Source organism: Tachysurus fulvidraco, unplaced genomic scaffold (genome assembly GCF_022655615.1).
Source record: "Tachysurus fulvidraco isolate hzauxx_2018 unplaced genomic scaffold, HZAU_PFXX_2.0 HiC_scaffold_27_np12, whole genome shotgun sequence".
NCBI lineage: Eukaryota > Metazoa > Chordata > Actinopteri > Siluriformes > Bagridae > Tachysurus > Tachysurus fulvidraco.
Window position 1 is genome coordinate 105,297 of NW_025927118.1, and position 25,231 is coordinate 130,527.

General features: G+C 38.0%; 1 protein-coding gene across 1 annotated transcript in view; it reads left to right on the plus strand.

The window, feature by feature from the left end:
- Positions 1-25,231, plus strand: part of LOC113656782 (E3 ubiquitin-protein ligase rnf213-alpha-like) — a 57,270-nt gene that overhangs the window by 17,995 nt on the left and 14,044 nt on the right. The window contains exons 18-35 of the mRNA XM_047809756.1: positions 500-595; positions 990-1,103; positions 1,493-1,531; positions 1,641-1,791; positions 3,929-4,102; positions 5,762-5,878; positions 6,116-6,672; positions 7,014-7,170; positions 7,597-7,814; positions 10,028-10,171; positions 10,469-10,639; positions 13,250-14,771; positions 14,914-15,107; positions 17,250-17,405; positions 17,768-21,292; positions 21,395-21,531; positions 21,786-21,884; positions 25,013-25,128. Of these exons, the coding sequence (XP_047665712.1) occupies positions 500-595; positions 990-1,103; positions 1,493-1,531; positions 1,641-1,791; positions 3,929-4,102; positions 5,762-5,878; positions 6,116-6,672; positions 7,014-7,170; positions 7,597-7,814; positions 10,028-10,171; positions 10,469-10,639; positions 13,250-14,771; positions 14,914-15,107; positions 17,250-17,405; positions 17,768-21,292; positions 21,395-21,531; positions 21,786-21,884; positions 25,013-25,128 (7,687 nt within the window). The remainder of the gene's footprint in view (positions 1-499; positions 596-989; positions 1,104-1,492; positions 1,532-1,640; positions 1,792-3,928; positions 4,103-5,761; positions 5,879-6,115; positions 6,673-7,013; positions 7,171-7,596; positions 7,815-10,027; positions 10,172-10,468; positions 10,640-13,249; positions 14,772-14,913; positions 15,108-17,249; positions 17,406-17,767; positions 21,293-21,394; positions 21,532-21,785; positions 21,885-25,012; positions 25,129-25,231) is intronic.

The following is a 25,231-nucleotide window of genomic DNA, read 5'->3' on the forward strand; positions in this document are numbered from 1 at the left end:
ATCTTTTGTGTTAAACAGAAGAAAGAAACTACACAATTTTCATGTTTGGGTGAGCTACATTTAGCCTTAAATGTTATATGAATATGGGACCTAGAGCACGGGTTTTATCAGCTGACTGTCTTTTGTTGCTTATAATAAATTGGAATGTTGATAACACATAAGCAGTCTTTAATAATGCTCTAAATTACATGTAGATGCATATTTTATGCATTAGTGAGTGTGGTGGTGCCTATGGGGTGTAGCTCTAGGATGGGTGCGTATAAGGCTGGGAGGGGGGAGAAAATTACAGTATACTCACTACAAAAATCTAGACTACACCACTGCATATAATGAAAATGTCATTATTTTAAAATCAACACAGCCAAAAGACATAAAGGGGGCTTGACTTATTCAGCCACTGAGCTACCACCACCCTAAACTTAAACTATAATCTAAACTATTTTGTACATTAGGCTTACACAATAGTAATGTTTTGTGAAGAATATGATTTCTTTTTCAGCACTGGAGTGCAGTGTTTAAACTTCAGTTGCCAAAAGTTTGGCAAAAAGACTGGGAGGAAGTTCTAAAGAAACAATTCAAAGAATATCTACAAAAGGCGAGTTTTATTTTAAATTAGAGACCCAACAAGAACACATAGTGAATCACTGCCTTTGTTCTACCAACTAGAATAAGAAATATACAAGAGTATACAAATGAAATGTATCGTGATGTATCAGTTACCTTACAGAAAGTAAAAACAAAATAATCTATACAGAAGAATGTAGCACATTGTAGTTATTGCAGTGAAAATTCGGCTTTAGTATGTTCATTGATTTCAGTAAACTGTTGAATTTCATTAATTGTTTTCCACATAGTTTAAATCTTTATACCAATTTTTTACAATTCATGTTTTAGCATTCTCATGATATATATCATTTCTGTGTAACTGTATATCTACATTTTTATACCTTTTATATGTATTAATTTTTTTAAAAATATTCTTCAACCAGGAAAAGATAGCTGATCAAGTTCGATACTACTGTACTTATACTGATCTTTGTCCAGCAATGGAGGACTGCTTGTTAACTTGTGCTCAAAATGCAATTAACAAGCAGGTCACTGAGGTAAGGTTCATTGAAGGTATATGTTTTCAACGTACCTTCAAATTGAGAATGATTAGTAACCTGATAAGCAAAAAGTTTATTTTATTATTTAGAGCATAAACTTATGGACGTATTGTTTATCGTTACATGTTTTTCTGCAAAACACTGATCTCTTTCTGGATGAATGACTATGTATTAATTAGTGCAAAAAAAAGTTGTCTACTTGCAAAGCACACATACACAAACCAAAACTTTTAGTCCATTAACATCAGCACCGGAAGCAACACACTTCAGATATCAGGCACCCAGTGCCATGTGCAATGTGTGAAAATACTGCAGCAAAATGTGTAAAAATTTAAAAACCATACCTAAATTGAGCAGTTTAAATTTGTGGGGTTTTTTTCTTTTAGAGCAATCAGACCAATCAGAAAGGACGTCAGTCTACTTGGGTGAGACTTTAGTAGTCAAGCAATACAAGTCTAAAACAAATTATAATTATTACTATAGATTGTCTTGTGATATGATCTTAACAAATGAAATTTGATGTGGTCAAAACAGAGGGAGCTCCTTAACATAATATCAGAGTCTACTAAACCTGGACTACTGTCCTTCGTTATCCAAAGCAAGCTGCGTGACCTAGAGTGGAGCGACAAGGACTTTCTTTTCCTTCTGTATGATGAACAGCTGACAGATGTTTTTTGTACAGTGGGTAAGATATTTTTTCTCTTTCTTTTTACTGACGTTTTTTGTCATTTATATTTTTGTATGTCTATTTGAGCTTTAACTAATGATGATTAGATTTTAGATTTTAGACTATTCATGACACAGTATTGGAATGTGGATAGTCAATACCAGTACAGAAAATGACACCATTACAAAAACAGACATCTAGCAGACACTCCTTCACTAAAATATTTGTGAAACATGGTCAGAAATAAATAAAACCAGAACATATGGTAATAGACTAAACTAAGTACTTATAAATTGTAATAATATATTAACACAATTGTATATTTCTTAGCAAATTTCTTCATGTTAACTGTGAACAGCTTAAGTAATATAACCTAAAACATAGTGCTACAGTAAGCCTTAAAGTAAACACACTGGTTGTAAAAAGACTTGCTGAGTAGCGTAGGAACCTGATGCTTTTTGTTAGACTCTTCCGTTAGACTATATATCATTTTATTTCCTGGTATTTACATCTGGAAGTGTTAAACAGCATGGAGGCAGGACACCCTGTTTTAAGTGAACTGTTGTATTGTAGTAGTAAGTATTGAAATTGTACTCTTCTAATAAGTACCCTAATTTAATGGTCTGCTGATTGACTTGACTCTAAAACCTTCCTCAATTTCAGCTGATGAAGTCCTGTGTTGAGTATCAGTGTATTTTGAAAGTTCCTTCCAATTGAATTTGATTCATTTCTTTGAAAATGAACGGACAGAATGTTTCTCTTATCATTCAGTAAAACATGGTGGTGGTATCTTGGCATTGGCTTTCACTGCTGCTGAACTACTGATTCTATCAGACAGTGGGCCTTTTTACACCTGGTCGCTTCATGTGTTTTTGTCTGATCCGATAGCTATCTGATTTGTTAAAACTGTTCCATTTACATTAGGCCACATAAATGCGTCTCGGTGAATCGGATATCAATCCGATCTTTCTACTCCCGCCCAATATGCAAATATATTTTACCTCATTTCCGGGGTAATTGAAATGGAACACGCTTTGGTGTATGCGGTTGCTACAAAAAACAGCATTTACTATTTGCTGCATTTTCGCTGGTGTCAGCAGTGCATTTTAAGACCCAACGAGACACTTGGGTGAAAGATCAAAGCCAGCGCTGGTGGGAAAACATATTTGTTTCTGGCGCGATGCACGACTCGCGAGTCACCTGCGAGTGACATACTTCCGTTTGGGAGGAGTATACCTGTAGCACTGACGTATGTGGCTTGAAAAACCACATGCATTTACACTTGTCTAGTTTCATCTGAAATGCGTCCCAGACCACCTCCTGAAGTGGTTTGAGCGATCGGATTTATATCCGTCTCGAAACCGTTTTGGAGGGCATTTACACCTGGTCTTTTTACGATCGAATATCTATCGGATCACAGAAAACACATGAAGTGATCAGGTGTAAAAACCCCCAATGTTTCTCTAGAAATATGAATTTATTCTGTTTATACCTTCACCAGATTCAGCAGCCATGAAAGCCCATGCCATGACACCACCACCGCCATGTTTTACTTATAAGCTTGTATGTAATGCATCTTGAGCAGATAGGGCTTTCTCCATATTTTGACCTATCTATCACTTTGATTCATCTTGGTTCCAGTCACATGTATCAGTATCACTTGTGCGTTACAAGATGTATAGTTGTGAACAAAATATTGTATAACAAAAATGTTGTATAACACATCTAGATGTAAATATCAGGAAATGAAAGCTAAACTTCTGATCCATCATCCAATGAACATCTTTTGAAATTAAACTTTTGTCCTCGGAGTGTGTCAAAAGAAAAATTGCAGTCCTAATACTTTAAGGAGTTCTGTGTGTGATGTTTGACAATATAGTTTAATAAAGTTGCTGTATGAAAATACTATGAACCTGGTGGACAGGTTTACTCAAAGCGGAAGCTGTCATACAGATAGCCCAAAATGCCCGAAATGTACCCTCTGAGCCAGGAAGTTGGCAATTTAATGTTCAAACATCACTTCTCTAATCCTAAAGCAATGAAACAGCAAGTCCAATTTATTTAGTCCAAGACCTAGTCTGCACTTTCAAAAAGTAGGTTAAAGTGTATTCAAAACAATTCTGGTGAGTAATGAGACTTTTGCTCATCTCTGCAGATAAAAAGCACATGGAAAATATCTGTATGGCACATGACACAACAAAACAACTAATACAGAAAGCTCACAAACTAATGGACCAACTGATCGAGAACATGATAAACAAGTCATTATCATGCAGACTGCTGAATGAAATCTTTAAAAGGAAACAACACGCCAACCGTTACTTCCTAAGTAAGTTTAAAAGTTTTGATGTTCTTAAATTCTGCCTTTTCTCTAGTTCCCATCTCAACATCAAATATAGATATCTTAGGTTGAAAAAGTGTGTACTTGTGTCCAACATATTTCACCTGGAAAGGACAGAAGGTGAATATCTTATGAAGGAGACAATCTAGTGTTTAAATCACACATCTCCCATTTTGCCTGTAGCTGAACTTGTCGATCATGTGACAAATAACTGTTCATTTCATTAATTTAAATACATTGCACTGGTTAAAATTTTATGCATTAACCCTTGTTTTGACTGCTTATAAAAAAAGTATATATGATGGCCTTTTTTTTAGTCTAACTTGTTTCCAACATATATTAACATTTTGCAATATATATATATATATATATATATATATATATATATATATATTCAGTATAACAAACCTTATTTATATACAAAAATGCCTAATGTTTTAGTAAAATAAAAAAAAACAAATTTTGAATTATTTTCACTATAGAGGCACAAAAGTTGCACAGTTACAGGCTGGTGTATTTCAAGGGCAGGATTCACCATTCTGTGTGTAGTATCTGTTTTAAACTTGTAATATCTATTTTGCCCACCTGATGTGATATGATCAACCAACAACAGGCCACACACACACACACACACACACACACACACACACACACACTGTCACGAGTGACACGGTGAGACAACAGGCGAGTGAGGATCCAAATGCAGTTTTTAGAGTTTTAATCGGCCAATACACGAAACAGAAAAACAGTCAGGCAGGCAACACAAGGCAGAACACAGAACGAACAGGCAATGGGAACATCGAACAGAAACACACTACATACCAACACCAACAACGACCAACAACATTGAAGTGAACAGACAGAGTATATATGGTGAACGAGAACCAATCACAAAACAGAGACAGACAAGGACTAAGACAAAACACCTGGGGAAGAGAATGAATGTAATTAGTGTCCATGGTAACAGATAGGTGGGCGGGGTCAACAATTAACATCAGGGAAAGACGGCAGACAGAAACAAGGGGAAAACACAGACAGACACATTACACACACACACACACACACACACACACACACACACACACACACACACACACACACACACACACACACACACAAACTCAAAAACATGCCATAATTTCATGTGAATAAAACTTTGTTGACCTCCTTATGCTTTTTTATTATACTTAATTTATGAATGATAAACTTTATAAAATTTTGCCATGTGGTGACTAAAATAAGCAGAAATTATTAAATATTATTTTGGATAACCACTGACTGATAAATGTCAAACATTACTCAGCATATCTCTAGGCCAAAGCTGACTGATGCAACTAAATTCATAAATAAGAGAGGAAACAAATATGATTTGAATATGAAAACACAACAAACTTGTGTGTGTGTGTGTGTGTGTGTGTGTGTGTGTGTGTGTGTGTGTGTGTGTGTGTGTGTGTGTGTGTGTGTGTGTGAGAAGATTGTTGGTAGAAGAGGAAGAGAAGAGAAGATATTGTCCCCAGCTGGACAAATGCATATAACAAGTGTGAAATATTTACAAATGATTGTTTTTTTGGAGGCCCAATGAATTGCAATGCCCAATGCTATGTTCTCTAAAACCAAATGATTTTTATGAAAACTCTTCCTGTATAGGAAAAAACATGGACACATTTTTGAAGACAATAAAGGAAGCAGAGGAGGATTTTAAAAAATTTGAAGGCCAAAAAAGAAAAGTGAAGGTGCTCTATGACCTTAACCAAGGCATGCCAGGTACAGTGTCTGTTTTTTTGGGGTTTTTTTTTAACAGTTCTATTTTAATCTTCCAACATTTTATATTTCACTGACAGTATCATTCTTTACATGTTTAATATTTTAAATAAAATACTTTGTTTGATTTAAAACCCCAGTTTTCTGTCACATCTGTTACCTGTTTGTTCTGTGGTGAATTTATCATCGCTAAAGACTAAGTTTTCAGCACTAAAACATTTATTTATCATTGTTTTTCAGTCGATGTAATACAACTTGAGACAACTTTGTCAATCGAGCTTGAAAAGGAGGAACGATCACTGAAAACTATCATGGGCATGTTGACCAGCGACAAACCTGGAAGTGACACATATTTGGTCAATATTCAGGCATTTGAAAAGATTGACTTTCTGTCTAAAAGCACATATTTCAAAGAACTGTGGAGAGAAACAGCAAAACAAGCCAAAAACACAGAGTTTAAGGATGTTGCATTAATTCCACTTGACCAAATCTACGATAATATTTACAAACCAGCCTTTGAAGAATTTAAAAACACCTACAAGGCCTTGAGGGACCTCTCGATGACTCTTCAGGACTTGAAGAGTAAACTGGGCAAATATTTAGATAGCATGTCAAACGAACTGAATACAATGGCAGAGGTGTTCAGTGAGGATCCACGTGAAATGATTCACAAGACCGATAAACACATTAAACTTTATAGAACTCTTCAGTCTGCAAAAGAAAATGCAGAAGTGATCATTGAACTAAAAAATAACCTCGGGCTGTGTGGAGAGTTTGATGACATTGATAAACTCAAGGTATGCAGAATAGAAAGAATTTCAACTGCTGAATGCTTTGTTTTTCTTTTGCATGTTTAATGAGTGTACACTGGAACTAGATCTAAATTTGAAAGTGAGACCTAGTTACTTTTCAGGACAAATTACGATTTTAAACAATTGTCCTGAATATAAGCATTATTAAAAGCATATAGACAAAACTGGATCAAGTCAAGATAAAAGATCATCAACAATACATTTGATTATTACAATTGAAACTGAAAAGATTGACCTCTTTTCCATCTGTCATGGAACAGCAATGCTTGTAATCATAAATATTCTTCTGATGTTACATATTAAATTTTAGTAATATGTAATTACAGAATATGGACTTCAGTTGCTTGCGTGATCTCACCGAAAATGTGGCCAAAGCTGGAAACGAACTGAAGAAAATTCGAAAGGAAACAAATAGCTTTCTAAGACAATTTAATGAATGCATCAGACGAGGATTCATCTCGTGGATTAAAGAAATTATAAAAGGTAAGTGTTTAGAAACCTTAGGTATAATAATGATAATTTAACTTAAATGTATTAGGCAAGTATAATTGATTTGACATGTTTTAAAATGGATTCTGATTATAATTTTCGCCTCATCTCGTCTTTGTTCCGTGATTTCATGCGTTTGCTTTGTTTACCTTTGTTTTGATTCATGTCTTGTCTCTACCCCTTTATTGTCACTGGTAGTTGCACTGATGTGTCTTGATTATTTTGACCTTGTTATTGCCTAATGCCTTGGATTGTCCACCATTCATAACAAACTGCCACATGCATCCTCCACCATGAACATTTTTTTGTAACAAGATTTATGTTATTATTAGAACAATGCCAAGAAATGATTGTTAACTACTGATGAACCACAGTAATTAGTAGTTTATGCATCACTTTACTTTTACTCTTTAATTTTAGACACCGGAGAGCTAACAGCATTTGTGGAGCTGGCCTCAATCTCTGCTGGAGAAAATGCCATGGACATTGATAAAGTGTGCTATTTCAGAGATGCCATATCTGCTGCTGCACCACTCATATATCAGTTGTCTGAAAGATCTGGTACTAAAGAGCTCCTGCAAGCTGTCAATAAGCTTGGTTGTGCTTTGGAAAGTGACCAGGAGCTGCAGAATAAACTAGTAAGATGAAATTTTAAACTCCCTTGTGACAGAAAGTGTGATGGCTGTTAGCTGTTGTAAGATGAGAGAGATGCAGTGTATGGCCAAAAGTTTGTGAACTCCTGATTATCACACCCATATGTGGTTCTTCACAGTTATACAGATTGTCTCTGTGTGCCATAGCATTACATTTTCCTTTCACTGGAACAAAGAGACTCAAACCCTCATCTAGCGTGACACAAAGCAGCTCCATAAGGACATGGCGTGTTAGAGCTGGAGTGCAAGAACTAGACAGAGCATACTAATGGCATAAAATACATTTTAAAACAATTTAAGCATTTGCCAATAACCCATTGACTATAATCACATTGCTGATGACCTTGAAATGTCCTTTGTCAGTGTGCAGTGCATTAAGAAATATTCCAACCCCTTCATTTTTTCACATTTTATGTTGCAGCATTATGGCAAAATATTTTAAATTATTTGTTTTCCTAATCTATACACAATAACGACAAACAAAAAACAGATTATGCGCAGTTATAAATCAGATATAATTTATTGAACATAAAATTTATTTTAAAAATAACTGAAATTTCACAATTAGACCATTTTCTATGGCAAGTGAAATTTGGCTTGGGTGCATCCCATTTCTCTAAATCATCTTTGAGATGCTTCTACACTTGGAGTCCATTAATGTGGTAAATTCAATTAATTGAATGCAGAAAAATGCAGATAACAAAAATGCAGATCAGAGCAAGTCATGAGGTCAAAGTAACTGTCTGCAGAGCTCAGAGACAATTCAATTCATGTTTATTTGTATAGGGCTTTTTATTTGTTTTTTTTTGTTTGTTTGTTTTTGTTTATTTAGTTTTTTTATTATTATTTTTAATTGACATTGTTTCAGAACATAAACATAGAACATAAACCATAGAACAGAAGGTTAATATAAAGAATAATAGAAAGATTAATAGAATACAAAATTCAAGATAAATATTAGATATATTTAGTTCACAATGTGTATGTATTTATCAACAATGAGCAGGTTTGAGGTGACTCAGGCAGCAGTGGCAAGGAAAAACTCCCTTAGATGGTAAAGGAAGAGACCTTGAGAGGAACCAGACTTAAAGGGGAGCCCATTCTCATATGGATGACACTAGAGGGTGTGATTATAAATATACAGTCAAACAAATTTTGTATTGATGCAAAAGATCAGATGGAGTTCATATCTCCTCTTTAGTATCTAGTAGAGTCTAACTGGAGCTGGTAGATCTCTAGATGCCTCAGGACTCACAGAGTCAGCCTCATCTCAGTGGATGTCCAAAATCTTCATTGCGTGGAAGACGATAGGAGCTGGTACAATTTCTGGATGCCTCGGGATGGGTAGAAAGAGAGAAGCAGTGGAGAGGGATTAACATATCTGCTGTTCATAAAATGTGCAAATCTGATGTAATAGTGCACAATATTATGGGATGTATTATGTGTACGCTTGACTAAAGAGATGAGTTTTTAATCTACATTTAACCTGGGAAAGTGTGTCTGAGCACCGAACAATATCAGCTAAATATGAAAACACTTTACCACCTTTAGTAGACTTGGATATTCTGGGAACTACCAGAAGTCCTGAGTTTTGTGACCTCAAAGAGCGTGAAGGATTGTAACGTGTTAGAAGACTAGTTAGATACATGGGAGCTAAACCATTAAAAGCCTTATACATAAGTAGCAGCAGTTTGTAATAAATTCTAAACTTAACAGGTAGCCAGTGTAGAGATGATAAAATTGGGGTTATATGATCATATTTTCTTGTCCTGGTAAGACCTCTGGCAGCTGCATTTTAGTCTAACTGTAGACTATTTATTAACCACCTAGTAATGCATTACAATAGTCCAGTCTAAAGGTCATGAAGGCATGAACTATCTTCTCAGCATCGGATACAGATAGGATGTTTCTCAGCTTGGCAATATTTCTAAGGTGGAAGAAGGCTGTTTTGTAGTAGACAGGATTGTGTCTAGGCATAGGCTACAAAACATTTGCCTTTTTGGAGGTACTGTGGCCTCCAAAATTCTTAAATGTAAGAAGTTTGTGACAATCAGAACTCTTCCCTTGTCTGTTTAGCTTGATCACATGAAACCACAGTTCTATCTTTAATCTCAGCTTAATATGTTATGTCTCGGACATGTTATATCTCTATCTGTCACTTTACATTATAAACATGTTTATTATAATATTTTTAACAGAAAGACTCCTGCACCAACATGGAGTGGCTCAAAATTGCCTATGAGACTCATGGTTCTGTTGAGAGGTCATCTTTGCAACAGGCCACAGATATCAATGACAATGGGATTTACATAATCAAAATTCCATCTGATGCTCAGGGAAAGGTGAAATATTCAAATCTGTTACTTATTACATTCAGTTTATAGCTGAATATATTACAAATGCCCAGTGTTCTGAGATTCTCTTTTCTTACATTTCTTCATAGAGCTGCTCTATCTGTTTATGGTTTCTTATTTAATTTATGGTTATTTGTTAGAATAAATAAAAAAAAGAAAAAGTAACCAATAGCAAACACTGTATCTAAACTAGTAGATACAAATTTTAGCTCGCAAAAGGTGGTTTAGTTGTACTAAATGACCCCCAAGATGCAATCCCTAATGATGTTTTACTTTGTTTTTAAGATTAATCTAGAAAATTGCCTCACATTAAGGTGCAAGGAAAAGTTGTCTGATGGACAGGATGCAAAATACAGAACATACGGTCTTGCTGAGCTTCAAGATCTGCACAACAAGCTGATGCTGATTACTGTCAGTGTTAAAAATCGAGAGGATGAAATCACAACCTACATTGAGGTAATTTTATGATTGGAGTTATAACATTCTCCACCACTTTTAGCTGTGATGTGTTTATGTGTGTGTATATGTGTATATATATATATATATATATATATATATATATATATATATATATATATATATATATATATATATATATATATACACATACATACGTATATATATGTATATATATACATATATACGTATGTATGTATGTATATATATATATATATATATATATATATATATATATATATATATATATATATATATATATATGTATATATTTTTATATATATATACACAAATATACGTATATATATATAAGAAACTTACTTAAAAACTAAATGGCTCAGAATCAAATGCAAGTTAGTTTCATTTCATTTTTGTTTTCATTCCTCTTCTGGCAAACTCTGTTAACATTTTTTACGTTTTTCCTAGCTTTTTGCAAATTCCAAATACATCCCTACTTTTTATCCTATCAATTTGATCCAAATTCTTCCCTCAAATGTCAAGCAAAGTGATGTGGTTAGTAAATACTGGAGTAATGCTAAAGGTTAAACATCTGATTACAAAAGACTTTTTAGAGAATCTGTTTTGTTTTCATCTGTTAGCTAGTTACAGTACAGACCAAAAGTTTGGACACTTTTCTTTATTTTCATGACTATGAAAATTGTAGATTCACACTGAAGGCATCAAAACTATGAATTAACACATGTGGAATTATATACATACATAACAAAAAAATGACTGAAAATGTCATATTCTAGGATCTTCAAAGTAGCCACCTTTTGCTTTGAGTACTGCTTTGCACAATCTTGGCATTCTCTTGATGAGCTTCAAGAGGTAGTCACCTGAAATGGTCTTCCAACAGTCTTGAAGGAGTTCCCAGAGATGCTTAGCACTTGTTGGCCCTTTTGCCTTCACTCTGCGGTCCAGCTCACCCCAAACCCTCTCGATTTGGTTCAGGTCCGGTGACTGTGGAGGCCAGGTCATCTGGCGCAGCACCCCATCACTCTCCTGTGGGGTCATTGTCCTGTTGAAAAGGTGGTGTGTCCAAACTTTTGGAAGGTGTGTCCAAACTTTTGGTCTGTACTGTATGTAGCTACTTAAGTTAGACTTGACAACCTTGACTAATTAAATAGCAGGGAGGATCATGTCTGTGTAGCGATTTTGGCTCGCGAAGCAATGTAAATATTTATAAGTAATTATAACGTATATTTTAAGTTGAAATGAACGGTAATGGAAGTAACGTTACACTTATTTGGTCTGTTTGTCCGGCGAACAGGCCGTGTACCCTTTATTAATTCTATGAAGGCGGTATCTTCCTGGCCAAGAAAGATTCACTTCCCTTTTACTTTATACCGTAATTTAAATTAAATTAACTTAATAGAGCATGTAGTTCAGACCAGATGTTGCAGGTACCTTAAGTTTGTGAGCGATACTCAGAGACAATCACTTGTGGCACAAAAATATGGCGTTTAATGAATGAGACAAACACAACATAACACTAAATACACAAACAAAAGAAATACAGAAAGCAACGATGAAAATAAAAATACACAAATGAAATCAAAATTGGGGAAAGGGAGGAAGAGACTGGAAAGAAGAAATTAGAGAAAGGAAGGAAGGAATGGCAAGCTTAAACTTCAAAATTAATCACACCCTAACTGGGAAATCGTCACCGGAAACTTAAATTCACCTTAAGACTCAATACAAGGTTCATACTTAAAATACGCATCTAAATTGGTTGGTAAAGGAAACGGTTACTTGCAATGGCTTACTGCACAAAAGTCCGGATGCAACAGAGAAATCTCTGAAGAATCAGTTAAGGTGGGGTCAGACGCTCTTCCAAGTTCTCCTGAAGATCAGAGCAGTTGTCGTTCTTGGAAGTGAAGCTTGCTGGAAGTTCTTTGAAGGAAGATGGAGTCGTCTCCAAGCTTACAAGAATAAGAATCTTAGAGTATCAGTATAATTGGGGAGGAGATACATACGAGTATGGCTTAATGCCGTGGGATGTGGGGCATCTTATTCACTCGTTTTATTAGTAAAAGGAAGTGTTGTGTGTGTGTGTGTGTGTGTGTGTGTGTGTGTGTGTGTGTGTGTGTGTGTGTGTGTGTGTGTGTGTGTGTGTGTGTGTGTTTGTGTGTGTGTGTGTTTTGGTTGAGGGCACCTATGAGTTCAATCAGAGAATCGGCATGGGGTTATCTGGTCTTTGTGTAGGATCCAGACCTTCTGGAGTCAGTTGTGTGTGTGTGACACTGTGGGATGTAGCCCTCAATAAATCTTGGTTGATTGAAGAGTAGATGCCAAAGTTTAGGGTGCCTTGGACAAGAAATCTAAATGACCTGTTCCAGACGCTACATCTGGTAGGTGTTTTAAGGAACAGGCCATTACTTGGTAAGACTGAATATTTAACATATTTCTCTGCAATACCATGGGAAAAATTCAAAATAACCCTACTTTAACATCCCTACTCGTATTTATCAAGACTTTCAGTAACATGAATTTTTAACATGAATGTCAGGTGTGTTGAAACTAAGCTGTGCAGTGCAATAGATCTACCACAGTAATAACAACACTTGCTATTCAGAAAAAAGGCTATAGTATTTATCTCTTTTTCAGGTTTTGGAGCAGATAATAAATGTGGGAAAGTGCTTCCTTGACCTCCGTGATGCTGGACATATTCTCTTTAAAGACTGGGAGATGACTGCCTACTGCCAACAAACACATGATATTAAAATATGGGTGAAGTTTGGTATTGCAAATGTAGAGATCAAAGGTCACAGATCGTTGCTAGTTGAGTTGAACGGACTGTGTGAAAGCATGAGGAGCTGTCTCTCTGAATGGTTAACGTACACAGAGCAGAAAAGGAACACTTACTACTACTTAAATTTCTTCACAGCAAAGCAGCTAGTCTATCTGTGTTGCTCTTTGGCTGAATATCGGATTGGGTGGAAGAACATTAGCACTAGTCTTCTCAACATGTTAGCCATCATGAAGGACGACATTCAAGAAAGTGATCTGCAGAACGCTCTCACCAGAGCACTCAAAACCCCAGTTGAAAGTGCTGGATCCCAAGCATCAATCGAGCTTAAGAAGTTCCTCACTGATTATCCAGACATGATAGCGTATTTTCTCGATACAGGTTTTACAGAGGAAGAGACCAAAGCAGCAATTATATATTGTGAGGAAGATGAGCAAGTAGAAGGAGGAGATATAGACTCAAGGACTGTAGAGGAGTATCGAGACAGTGTGATGCAATGCATTGATGATCATCAGAATGATGAAGAATGGGTCAATGAGTGGTGTGAGAAATACGAGACAAGGCGGGATAGTGTCCTTAAAAATCAAATGAAATTCAAAGGTGGACTCACGACAGAAGAAGTTTCTTTTTCAATGACACAGGAGCAGATTGCAGCGGCATTTGACAACTTGGAAAATTCTGATGAGAAGATTGTAATGCTTTGGAAGACATACCACAACAAACTCTCAGGACTCGTATCAGACAAGTTTGTAGACTTAGATGTTCTTGGAGAAACCATGAACCATCTTGCCAAATCTGCTGAAGTAACCGTGACACGAAAACTGCCAATCACTTTGGAAAGGGGCAAACCCAACCTGATTTGCTGTAAAGATGTTGAAATGCTTCCACTTTGCTTATCACTGTACAGTGATAAAGAGCAGTCATTGCCAACCTATGATGAAATTCTGGTCTGTACCTCTGAGACGACTGCAGAAGAGGTGGAACTGATCATCAGGAGAGCTGTACAACCTGGCAGCACACATGAGAAGATCTACTGCTTGCTAAATGCAGACCAACTAAATCATGATGTGTCTCGGAATTTCGAGTCCATTTTTTACAAAAAAACTCAGGAGTCACATGTCCAGGGAGGCACGTATAAGAACGATTATCAGTTAATTATTTTTTGTGACTCAAAGGCATATCACAGTTATGTTGCCACTGCTTTTGACATGTTTAAGAGGACGGTTACCGAGAATCCAAATCAAAATGAGGAAATTAAACAGTACCTCCTTCACAAGCACCAAACATCCTCAGAAGCTGGAACTGCATTTACAGAATTGAACCAACCTGATAAATTTCAGCTGAAAACAAAAATCATTTTCTCTGAACATGCAGGAATGGGTAAGAACCCTTTAAATTAAATATCATTTAAGTGTAAGTGGCATTTTATACTGATTGTGTGTGTATCTCAAATCAGCTGAATGTTCTGGACCTGTGTCCTTTGGGACTTGATGATTTTTTGATGAAATGTGTTCTACAACAGGAAAATCCCTGTATGTGAAAAATCTTGTGAAAGAGTCTGAAGGAAGTCTCAGAAGTGCAGGATTTACTCATAAAACAATCCGGATAAACCAGTCACACCTGAGGACTGAGGACATTGTCTCTGAGCTGCAGCAGTATGAGGACAAACCCACAGACAAATTCCCAAGAATCTTTCACTTTGACATTCCTCCTGTGGTTAGTATTTTTATTGTATAATATGTTGCTAACATGTAATCTTTATACCCTAGTTTAACCTTCCTATTTTCCCTGGGTCTTTTTGACCCGGCTGGAAGGTTTTAATGTGCCATAACTTGGGTTTTCTTCCATGTATTTGCCTGAAATTTACCAGGATTGTTCCAAATTATGAACTTTGCAAGGAAAATTAATTTTGTCTATTTTTGTTGAACTATGTGTTCAGACAAATATATATTTTGCGTTTTGGATCCTTTGGGTCATTTTGACCCGGCCACATTTAGTGGGGCAATAGATCACACTTTTGCCCTTTTCAGCGCAATGAACATACATACAGACACAAAAATGCACACATAAAATGTCCACTAAAACACGCACCCAAAACACACACTCACACCACACACACGCACACACATATACACACACACACAAACACAAATTGGGCATTGCATTTCATTAGGCCTACAGAAAAAATAAAGCCAAACATTTGTAAATATTTCACACTTTTGATATGCCTTCGCCTAGCAGAGGGCATAATATGATCTAACGAAATGATGCTACACACACACACACACTCACACAGTCAAACACTGTTCAAAGCATTGGGCATTGCAATTCAGTTGGCCTCCAGACAAAACAAAAGCTACATATCTGTAAACATTTCACGCACACACACACACACACACACACACACACACACACACACACACACACACGCGCGCGTGCACACACACACCCACTCATACACACATGCACACACAAACACACACACACACATTGGGCATTGCATTTCATTAGGCCTCCAGAAAAAAAAAGCTACACATTTGTAAATATTTCTCACTTTTGATATACCTTTGCCTAGCAGAGGGCAAAATATGATCTACCGAAATGATGCTACTGTACACACACACACACACACACACACACACACACACACACACACACACACACACACACACACACACACATACAAGCACTGGGCATAGCAATTCATTAGGCCTTCAGAAAAAACAAAAGCTACTTATTTGTAAATATTTCACACTTGTTAGATGCATTTGTACAGCTGGGGGCAAAATCTGATCTACTGTACCAACAAGCTTTACACACACACACACTCACACACACTCACACACACTCACACACACTCACACACACACACACACACACACACACACACACACACACACACACACACACACACACACACACAAGCATACATATGTTCAGTTCTATGTTACATGACAATAAATATTGTCAAAAAGTTTTTGAATTGTACTGAATTTATTTGATTTGACAGTCAGGTATTGATTGCTTGCAGATGTTGATACTACTAGGCTACATAAATATATATCACACTAACTAGTTAGACATTATGATCTTCCAGACCGTCGCTTCAAGAAATTTTCTCTTACTGGACCTCTTTCAATTTTAGTTGAATACCTCTGCTCTATAGTGAAAATAATTAAAAATTTCTGGAGTTTTTTTTTTACTAAAAATGAGGCATTTTTGTATATAAATAAGAATTATTATACCAAATATAATTGTTTTTTGCAAAATATATGTTAATATGTTGGAAACAAGTTAGACTAAAACAGTGAAAAAAAATGTCTATCATATATACTTCACTTTTTATAAGCAGTCAAAACAGACAAGGTCAAGTTGACTCAGCGCTCCTAATTTGTATAGGAGGACAATAGGAGGGTTAAACCAGAATCACAAAGAGAGTAAAGCACTGGTTAGTAAGCAGTAATCTTGTGGTTTGCAATTTGTTAAGTGTGCTCATGAAGTGCTGAAAAAACATCACAAATAATCCAGAATAAAGGGTTGGTACATCAGTTGTAAAAAGGTGTGCGATCAGTTAGCTAGTAACTGTGTATGTGACACTACACCTAGTGTGTGGGTGTTGTAGTCACTGTTTGTAGTTCATGGTGCATTCTGGGAAATGGAGTTTGATACTGATTCTAGAGATGTTGGGAGTTGGGAGTTTCTGTCCTGAGTTGTGTGATGGAGGCCGTTCTGTAACACTGCTAAATGGCGATAAATCGCTAAAGGCTGAGAGACATTCCCCACATCTAGTCTATTGTGAACACAACTCTGCTGTACTGTATATCATTTACTGACTCCCACACTAAATTCTCTGTTCAGGTGACAAAAGGACTGTACACCTTTCTGCTGCAGCTGTTTGTGTTGAGGTGTTTCCAGAGCCCTGATGGGATCATATGGAGATACAATCACTCCCACATTTACTTAGTGGAATACACAAAACGAAAGCACAGGGAATGTGACCGGCACAGCTCTGAGGTAATCACCAGGCTTAGATTTAATGCTGTAAATATGTTGAGTTTAAATGCCAGAAACTGCTGGCTTGATGTTTGGACTGGATTCTGCTTTATTGTAATTAATTTTTATTTCATAAACACACACATGCTTCTCTAGTGAGTAGTTTTAAACATCTACTGTATATATCCTGTAATGGGAAAAGGTGAGTCCTTCATGTAGTGTATTTGTATTTATTACATTTTCTAGACAATTAGAAAAAAACTTGGTTAATTAAAATCTAATGTATTAAAGTAATCTTTTATAAATCTTGTATTAAGGTGAATCAAGATCTATTTTTAAACATTTAGTAAAACCATAACTTCTGTAATTATTTTTACTCTCAGATTTCATCTCAAGTAGAAGATGCAATTTTGGAAATGTTACCATCTGTGAAGTGTCTTACCCCTGAGGAAACCCTGAGACACCTAGAGCAGCAAGGATCGTATGATAAAGACTACCGGCTGATGGACGATGCAGAGTTTCGTAGTGAAGCCTTTCAGCGCACTTACCAGTACTTTAAAATCTACAGACTAAAACAAGACCAACTGGAGAGCTTCTCGTTCAGTCCTGGATCTGTTGAAGATTCACCAAAAGAATGGTTGGAGTGTCTGTTGCAGTTCTGTGACATTAAAAACCCATCTTGGGGAGAACTCAGAAATTTTACACACTTTCTAAACAGTCAGTTGAAGAAATGTGAGCAGTCTATTTTTTGTAGCCCTGCCTTAAAAGATGACCTGACAGGCTTTAAAAAATTTGTTGTGAAATTCATGATGACAATGTCCAAGGATTTTTCCATGAGATCTCTGAAGACATCGGATGACAGTGATAAGACAGCAGAAGATGGAGCAGCAGAAGACATAGTTCTCAGAGAATTTCAGCTGCGAAGACGATGGGAGCAACAGGCACATCCTTACATCTTATTCAATGCGGATAATGAGTCCATGACGTTTTTAGGATTCCACATTCACAATTTAGATGCAGTTGATGCTCAGACTAAGGAGGTAGTGGAAAAGAGGATTATTGATAAGAGGCTTTTTAGCCAGTTGTCAGCTCAAAGAGTGCCCTTTAACATTAACTTTGAGAAACTGCGCCGTGTTGAACAACTTCATATTATTGGCAGAGTGCTAGGTGTCAGTACTGTGATGGATCCAGATGATACGTATCAGTTGACTTTAGATAATGTGATGAAAATCCTTGCGATTCACCTTCGATTTGAATCTGACATTCCTGTGATCATCATGGGAGAAACAGGATGTGGAAAGACCCGACTGGTCCAGTTCATGTGTGACCTGCTGAGATCAAGGAAGCAGAGACAAAACCTGATTGTAGTGCGAGTGCATGGAGGCACATCATCAGAGGTCATTTACCAGAAAGTGAGGAAGGCAATCGAGATTTCAAAAGAAAACGAAAAGTATAATTTAGATACTGTGCTATTTTTTGATGAAGCTAATACAACAGAAGCTGTTAATGCAATCAAAGAGGTGATGTGTGACAAGACGGTAAATGGGGAACAAATTGATGCACCTAGACTTAAGATCATCGCAGCGTGTAATCCCTACAGAAAGCACTCAAAGGAGGCCATAGAGCAACTGGAAAGAGCTGGACTGGGATACAGAGTCAGAAGTGAGAATACGGAGGAGAAACTTGGGCAGATACCAATGCGTCAACTGGTCTACAGAGTTCAGCCATTACCACCAAGCCTTACTCCTCTGGTGTGGGACTTTGGAAAGTTAAATGAGCTCACACAGGAGCTTTATATCACACAGATGGTCAAGACTTTCTTTTGCAAAGAAAACCTCCCCAATGCTGAACAACAGGCTTTATTTACAAAGGTAATCTCTGCCTCTCAGAAGCATATGGCAGAGCTTACTGATGAATGCCGGATGGTCAGTCTCAGAGACATAGAGCGATGCTTGAAAACAGTCATGTGGTTTTATCAACAAAGGCAGAAATTATTTAAGGAAATTGACAAAATTAGAGTAAAGGAAAGAGGCGTTAATGATCTGGAGCGATCTCTTATTCTTGCAGTCGGAGTCTGCTACATGGCTTCACTAGAGAAACGAGATGAATACTTGGAACAAGTTTCAAAAGCTTTCTCTCTGTCCTGCAGTGATATTCTGACAGAGATTGAGCTTTGTAAAGATGCCTTCATCTCAAACGTTGACTGTCCAACTTCAGTGGCAAAGAATGAAGCTCTGAAAGAGAATGTATTCATGATGGTTGTGTGCATGAACTTAAGAATCCCTTTGTTTCTGGTTGGAAAACCTGGAAGCTCAAAATCTTTGTCCAAGACAATTGCTGCTCATGCAATGCAGGGCAAGGCTTCTCCAAATGATCTTTTTAAAGGATACAAGCAGGCACAGCTGGCCTCATTCCAGTGCAGCCCACACTCATCTCCTGATGGCATCATCTCAATATTCAGGCAGTGTGCACAGTTCCAGAATGAGAAAAATTTGAATGAATATGTTGCTGTTGTGGTCCTGGATGAAATTGGATTGGCAGAAGACTCTCCAAAAATGCCACTGAAAACATTACACCCCCTCCTGGAATATGGATGTGTTGATGATGAAAGTCCTAATGAGTTCAAGAAAGTTGGATTTATTGGAATTTCCAACTGGTCATTGGATCCAGCAAAGATGAATCGTGGTATTTTGGTTCTGAGAACATCTCCTGAGACAAAGGAGCTGGAAAGCACAGCTCGTGACATTTGTTCAAGTGATAAGGAACCAGTCAACACGGAGATTGCATGTTTGATTCCAAAGCTTACCCAGTTCTACTTAAAAGTACTTAAAGAACAGAAAACTGAATTCTTTGGACTCAGGGATTTTTACAGTCTCGTAAAGTTGGTTGTGTCTTATGCCATTAAAGAAAATGGCAGTCCATCAGATGAGGATCTAACGAAAGCTGTGCAAAGGAATTTTGATGGTTTGGATTCTCTCAATGTTTTGGAAATTTTTTCAAATATTTATAAATCAAGAACTAAGAAATGTGACACGGTCTCACTTCTCAGAGAAAACCTGGACATCAGGACCTCAGGATTTACTTCCAGGTACCTTCTGCTGCCAACAATCAATCATGCTGCTCTTCAGATTTTAAAATCCCAGAACATCATTGATGAAAGCAGTGTTGAAATCATCTTTGGCTCAGGATTTCCACATGATGAGGAATACTCACAGGTTTGTCGCACAGTAAACAGAGTAAAAACATGCATGGAGACAGGAAGGTCAGTTGTCCTTCTCAATATTCAAAGCCTATATGAAAGTCTCTATGATGCTTTGAATCAGTGCTACGTAAAATTAGGTGGGAGCTACTATGTCGACCTGGGGCTAGGATCCCATAGAGTTAAATGCAGAGTCAAAGATGAATTTCGACTGATTGTCATTGAAGAGAAGAGAACAGTGTATGAGCAGTTCCCAACACCACTGCTAAATCGACTGGAAAAACACTGCTTGGAGATGAGCAATATTCTCCCAGACCATGCTCAGGAGATGAAGACTGAATTGGAGGACTGGCTAAACCTATTTGTTACACGGGATTCAAATGAGCGAGACCAGCTCCTTACTACCAGTAGGAAATACGATACTATAGTTGGTTACACAGAAGACACATGCTCGTCTATCATTCTAGTGTGCGCTCCACAAATATTGTCCCAGGAACTGGATCAAGATGAGAGAGTGAAAGTTCTTGAAAAGGCCCAGGAAATGCTTCTTCAGTGTGCAACCCCAGATTCAGTTTTGAGAGCAACTAATTACATGGAGGAACATTCTGAGAGATTTCTTGAGGTGTATTTTACAAAGCAGCCACATGGCAACCTAATAGAAGCTTTAAAAAAATACAGAGAGACTGAAACCGATGGAATTTCCCTTGAGGTTTGATTTACATGTGTATTTGTCACCTCATTTTTCTTCATAGAATTCTATATAATAATGCATTGAATTAATTGTTTTATTATGACTCATTATTTAAAACAGGTATCTACATATTCTCGACTGCTCAATAAAAGAGATGTGGAGAAAATCAGTAAGGAGCTTGACATTGTGGAAAGTGATTCCTGTCTCTTCCTGCTGAATGAATTTTACACAGAGCAGTCATTTTCTCAAACAGTGAGGTAATAATGTTACCGGATGTTGTAATAATAATAATAATAATAATAATAATAATAATAATAATAATAATAATAATAATAATACAAATAAAAATAATACATATATTAACAATAGAAATATCTAACAATACAAATGTTTTAGAATTATTTTACAATGATTTTAAGTAAACAAATTCATCTATAGTATTCTAAAAGATAATCTGTAGACTTGTTGTTGCTTTCCAGTATTGTGACCAAAGTGATTTTGTTTCTTCTAGTGAATTTGTTGCTGCTGATGCAGGAGCACGCAAGCTTCTGCTTCTGCAGTCTTACTTTAATGATCCAAAACAAAGTCAGCGACTTCTCTTCTGTGTGAGGTAAACACAGAAACCAATGAATAATATATTACTGTACTGTATGTTCATGGGTTTTGCATGTTTTCATTTAAATTTGTTTATAAGCAGAGTTGGACATTTAAAAACTGGCACTTAAGAAGTAAAGATTAGCAAAATAACCAAGAAATATGTAACCTCGTAGGTGCCTTTCAAGCAAACCCGTGGCCACCAGCATGCCTCTTTATAGGCTCTTGGTCGCATACCTGCAAGTAGCGCAACTCGCGACACCCGTGCACTCCGCTATTTAAGACCCTGAGTTTCGGCACTCGGTGTGTGGATATAGTCTGTGCCAGAGTTAGAGCAGTAATACGTATCAGAGCACGTAGCGCTCTAAGAGGTAATATATATACACACCAAAAGGAGTTATAAAAAAAATTATGCGTGGCATAGCGTAAAAGTCTTCGAAAAGAAGAAGCATTTTGATTGAGTTTTCAGAGTCATATATGTATGTCACAAGCTTACCCCCTTCACTTTCCCATTATTTATATTTGCACCATTTTAATCCTATCCTGTCATCACTCCCTATCCATATGTTCAGCAAGTTTCTGATCAGCTGTAGACAGCTTGGAGACGGTAGCTTCTACGGTTCCAGAAACATGTTTGCCCCCCCGCCACAGGGCTGCCAGGGGGCTACCATGCATTTATATTGCAATGTTTATTTGTGTTTGAGATGCAGCCCTCTCAGTTCCCTTCTGAGAAGGCCAAAATTGTCAACCAGGTTTTCCCTGGTTGCGGCAGCATAATTGGGCCATGCAGTCAGTCGTGGTCTGTGGCTCTCATATGCAGTTAATAAATGCCCTGGCAGTTTTCCAGCATCTCATCAACGAGGTTTTCAGGGAGACCCTGAATCGCTATGCCTTTGTGTACCTGGACGACATTCTCATCTTCAGCAGTTCATGGAAGGAACATGTCGTACAGGTCCACCGAGTCTTGCAGCTTCTCCTTGAGAATGGCCAATACATGAAGCTTGGGAAATTACAGTCCCATGTGAATACCATCACTTTCCTGGGCTTTTTGTTCTCTTGGGCCAGCCTGAGCTTGAATACACTCTGTATCAGGGCGGCCAAGGAATGACCTCAGCCATCCTCAGTCGGTGCAGTCCAATGCTTTCTGGGCTTCACTAACTTTTTATTTTTTTCAAATTTTTTTTTAAACTTTTTTTTTACCTTGCCCAGCCCACTTTGCGATCTGACCAATAAGCTTTAGGGGAGGTTTGTATGGGCCGTTGAGGCCCAGGAGTCCTTTGAGGCTTTGACGGAGAGGCTGATTTCGGCCCCCGTGTTTCGGGTGCCTGATCCAGAGGTCCAGTTCATAGTGGAGGTCGACGCCTCTGACATAGGAGTAGAGGTCTTTCTGTACCAGTGGTCAGGAGCAAAGAAGAGCTGCACACATTTCTCTTGCCGGCTGATGGTGCCAGAGAGGAATTACGATGTAGGGGACTGTGAGCTCCAGGCCATTAAATTGGCTCTGGAGGAGTGGAGGCATTGGCTGGAGGGGGCCAAGCACCCATTCCTTATACAGACAGACCACAAAAACCTGACCTACATCTAGCAGGACAAGAGACTGAACCTTGACACACTCTCCTGTCAGTGCGACCCCCAGTCAAAGGACCCCAACATTCAGAGGACGTTCAGGCTTTTGTGGCTGCCTGCCAGACATGCGCCCAAAACAAAGAGCCCCTGACGCACCCACAGGGGTTGCTCCAGCCCTTGCCCATACTGTCCCATCTGTGGTCACACCTATCCCTGGACGTCATCACCGGCCTGCCTTGCTCCCAGGGAATGAGTGTGATCCTGGTGGTAGTGGACCAATTCTCTAAGGCAGGCAAATTTGGCCCACTGCCCAAACTTTCCTCAGCCAAGGAGATAGTGGAACTCATGTTACAGCACATCATATGGACACACAGCTTCCCCTCTGACTTAGTCTCGGATTGGGGCCCCCAATTTGCTAGCCGGTTTTGGGGGCTTTCTGCTGCCTAATAGGTGCCATTGCCATTGTAAACCAGGAGTTGGTTCACTCTCTCCATTGTTTGGCAGGCCTCCAACCCGGGCAACCTGGATCAGACATCTAACATGGGCTGAGTTTGCCCTCAACACTCTTTGGCATTCCACCATGGGCATGTCACCTTTCGAATGCCAGTTCGGCCATGCTACATTGGGCCGTTCAAAGCATATGGCAGCTGCCCCAGTCCATGACGATCAACCCTACATTCCATGTCTCCAGGCTGAAGCCAGACTTCTGTAGCTCTCTAGCGCCATCTGTTGACCGGGCCCCACCCCACGCCCGATGTCACGGAAAAGGTGTCAGTATTTGGTTGATTGGAAGGGCTATGGTCCGGAGGAACACTCATGGGTCCCTGCAAGACACATCGTGCACCCGGAAGTGGTTAGAGAGACCAAGCATACCATTAGGGGCCGTTTCTAGGGGCGCGGGTACTGTAACGCTGCAGCTGCCTTTTAGGCAAACCTGTGGCCACCTGCACGCCTCTTTATAGACTCTTGGTCACGTAGCTGCATTTAGCGCATCTCACGACACCACATAGCGCACTGAGAGGAAATATAAGCACTAGGAGTTCAAAAAGAAAAAGGTTTTTAGTTGAGTTTACCTTTTCCATAGAGCAAAGAGTTTACGCTTCTGTGCTCATCCCCGGCTATTGCTTCCATGCTTGTGTATATATATATATAGTCACGAGCTTACCCCCATTTTATTCCTATCCTGTCATCACTCCCTATCCGGTTACACACTTGGTAGACAGTCTACAACAGCTAATAAAAGAATAACAAATATTTGTGGACCTGACAGTATATTAAAATGTTTTTGTCCCTTATTGCAGTAATTATTACTGTTATATATTTATACATGACATGGTTATGCCTTATGTTTGAACTACATTTCCCATCAACCCCTGCACATCACTAATCACTTACTCCTGTTTCTCAGTTGACTTTGATTTACACCACTAAGTTCTGGTTCTGGTTTCTTTTTGTTTTTCTTTGTAATGCTCCTGGTGATCTCACATTTTTCTTTCTGCTTTGCCTTGTTCATAGTCTGTAGTTGTTGCCGTGAGGTTAACTCAATCTTCCTGTTTATTAAATGTGTGAAACTTTCAGACACAGCATTTCACGGATCAGATGTTCAGCCTCACATGGAGCTGCTTTTGATGTTGTCCTTCTCACAAGGCTCCCTCGGATTTCAGGCGGCTGTGGATATATTGCTACATTTGGAGGTTATTTCTGTTTAATATTTTTAAATTGCAAAGTGCAATAAACAAAGCTGTAGCTTTTATGAATAATGTGCACATACCTGTACACGGTGAATCCAGACCCGGT